This window comes from Berghia stephanieae, chromosome 10 (assembly GCF_034508935.2).
Source record: "Berghia stephanieae isolate SIO BIC M18660-M18661 chromosome 10, UCSD_Bste_1.3, whole genome shotgun sequence".
Taxonomy (NCBI): domain Eukaryota; kingdom Metazoa; phylum Mollusca; class Gastropoda; order Nudibranchia; family Aeolidiidae; genus Berghia; species Berghia stephanieae.
This window is the reverse complement of record NC_088369.1, coordinates 47,291,236-47,292,956: the sequence shown is the minus strand read 5'-3', so window position 1 is coordinate 47,292,956 and position 1,721 is coordinate 47,291,236. Positions and strand designations below refer to the sequence as shown.

The window sequence follows — 1,721 nt, the reverse complement described above, 5'->3', positions numbered from 1 at the left end:
CGCAAACTGAACTTACTGAACAAGGTACGTGGGAAAACGTTTCAGCGTCGATAAGGCGTCGACCACGAATATCCACAAGCAGATTATGATGACGTAGAAAATCTGCTCCAAGTAGGGGACGCTTGACATCAGCTTTGATAAGTCGTGCATTGAATGAACGCGATCCAATACGTATGTTAGTTTCAAAGCATCCGTATGTTTTTATCGTAGAACCATTAGCAGCTTGTAATGCGAGATCAGAGGAACCCAAGCTTTTGTCTGGTGCAGAGGCGGGTGTGACAGATACTTGAGCTCCAGTATCTACTAAAAAACGTCGGTTTGAATTTTCATCGACGACGATGAGTTGGAGATTTTTTGATGTGGGCGCGTTGGCTGAGTAAGAATCCGGGTCGACAGCAGAATTTACTGTTGACCCGGCTTGGCGTTTCCCTGGTTCTTCTTAGTTTTCTTGAATGAATTGAAGAGTTTGCATGTTTGTGCACATCGACGGGCATTTGAACCAAACCGTTGATGGTACCAGCAGAGGGAATCTATTTCACTGGTCATGGTTGGTGTGTCAACTTCACAAGTAGTATCAGAAATTGAAAAGGAGTTAGAGTTTGAGTGAGCAGCGTAGAAAAAATTGTCAGCTTCTCTGGCAAGTGCCCTGTAATCATCCAGGTTGGACGAGTTTGCTAATGGAAGTCTGATGTTTGCTGGAAGTTGTCTTAAGAATAACTGTCTGAAGAGCAGACAGGGCTTGTGTTTGCCGAGGAGCACTAACATCCTGTCCATTAACTCAGATGGCTTTAAGTCGCCCAAACCATTCATGTTGAGTAGAGATTCCGCTCTCTCTGTTTCCGAAAGGCCGAACGCAGACAGCAGGAAGTTTTTCAGTATTTCATATTTACCTTCCTTGGGTGGTGATGATAGAATGGCAAGGGCTCTAGTTGCTATGTCTGAGTCTAAGGCAGCCACTACATAGTAGTACTTTGTTTCATCGCTTGCTATATCACGTAAGGCAAATTGTGCCTCGCTTTGTGCAAACCACGCTGAAGGACAAGTGGTCCAGAATGTGGGCAATTTCAATGCTACGGCGTCGATAGACATGTTTATTATTATTATGTTCTTGTGAAGAGTTGAACTGGTAAATAGTAATAATAATAATATATACCTATCTCTTAAGTTGTTTTACGTCGGGGTCACCAATGTAGCATCTACTTTACTGGAAACAACAAACAATGAAAGCAATGTGTAGTGAATTTTATAAATTTAATGAGTTCTCTCGTGTTTACGTTTTGTCTGATCTGACATGTAGAGTAGTCTTGCAGTCAGCAGTATGTGGTAAGTCTTCGTAGTTCGTAGGAAACGGAGATCGCCACATTACCAGAAGAGAATGAACCTGACACTATAGAAGGTGGGCGCCAGTGGGGAGTGAACCTGGGACTATGTAAAAAGGATTTCAGTGGGAAATAAACCTGGGACTAAAGGGAGATGGATACCATTGAAAGTTGAAGCCGGATATGGGAGTTGAGCACCAGAGGAGAATGAACCTGACACTATAGATTATGGGCGCCAGTGTGGAGTGAACCTGTGACTCAGGGAAGTGCACACCAATTGGGAGTTAACCTTGGACTGTGGGAGATGGATAACTGTGGGTATCCGAGCCGAACTATAGGAGTTGGGTACCAGAGGAGAATGAACCTGACATTATAGAAGGTGGGCGCCAGTGGGGAGTAAAC

General features: G+C 44.0%; 1 protein-coding gene across 1 annotated transcript; it reads right to left on the bottom strand.

Annotated features, from left to right (window-relative positions):
* Positions 1–402: 402 nt before the first annotated feature.
* Positions 403–1,089, bottom strand: LOC144980687 (uncharacterized). The gene has a single exon (XM_078928367.1). It carries the CDS (start codon positions 1,087–1,089, stop codon positions 403–405), a length of 687 nt encoding a protein of 228 aa, XP_078784493.1.
* Positions 1,090–1,721: the final 632 nt, after the last annotated feature.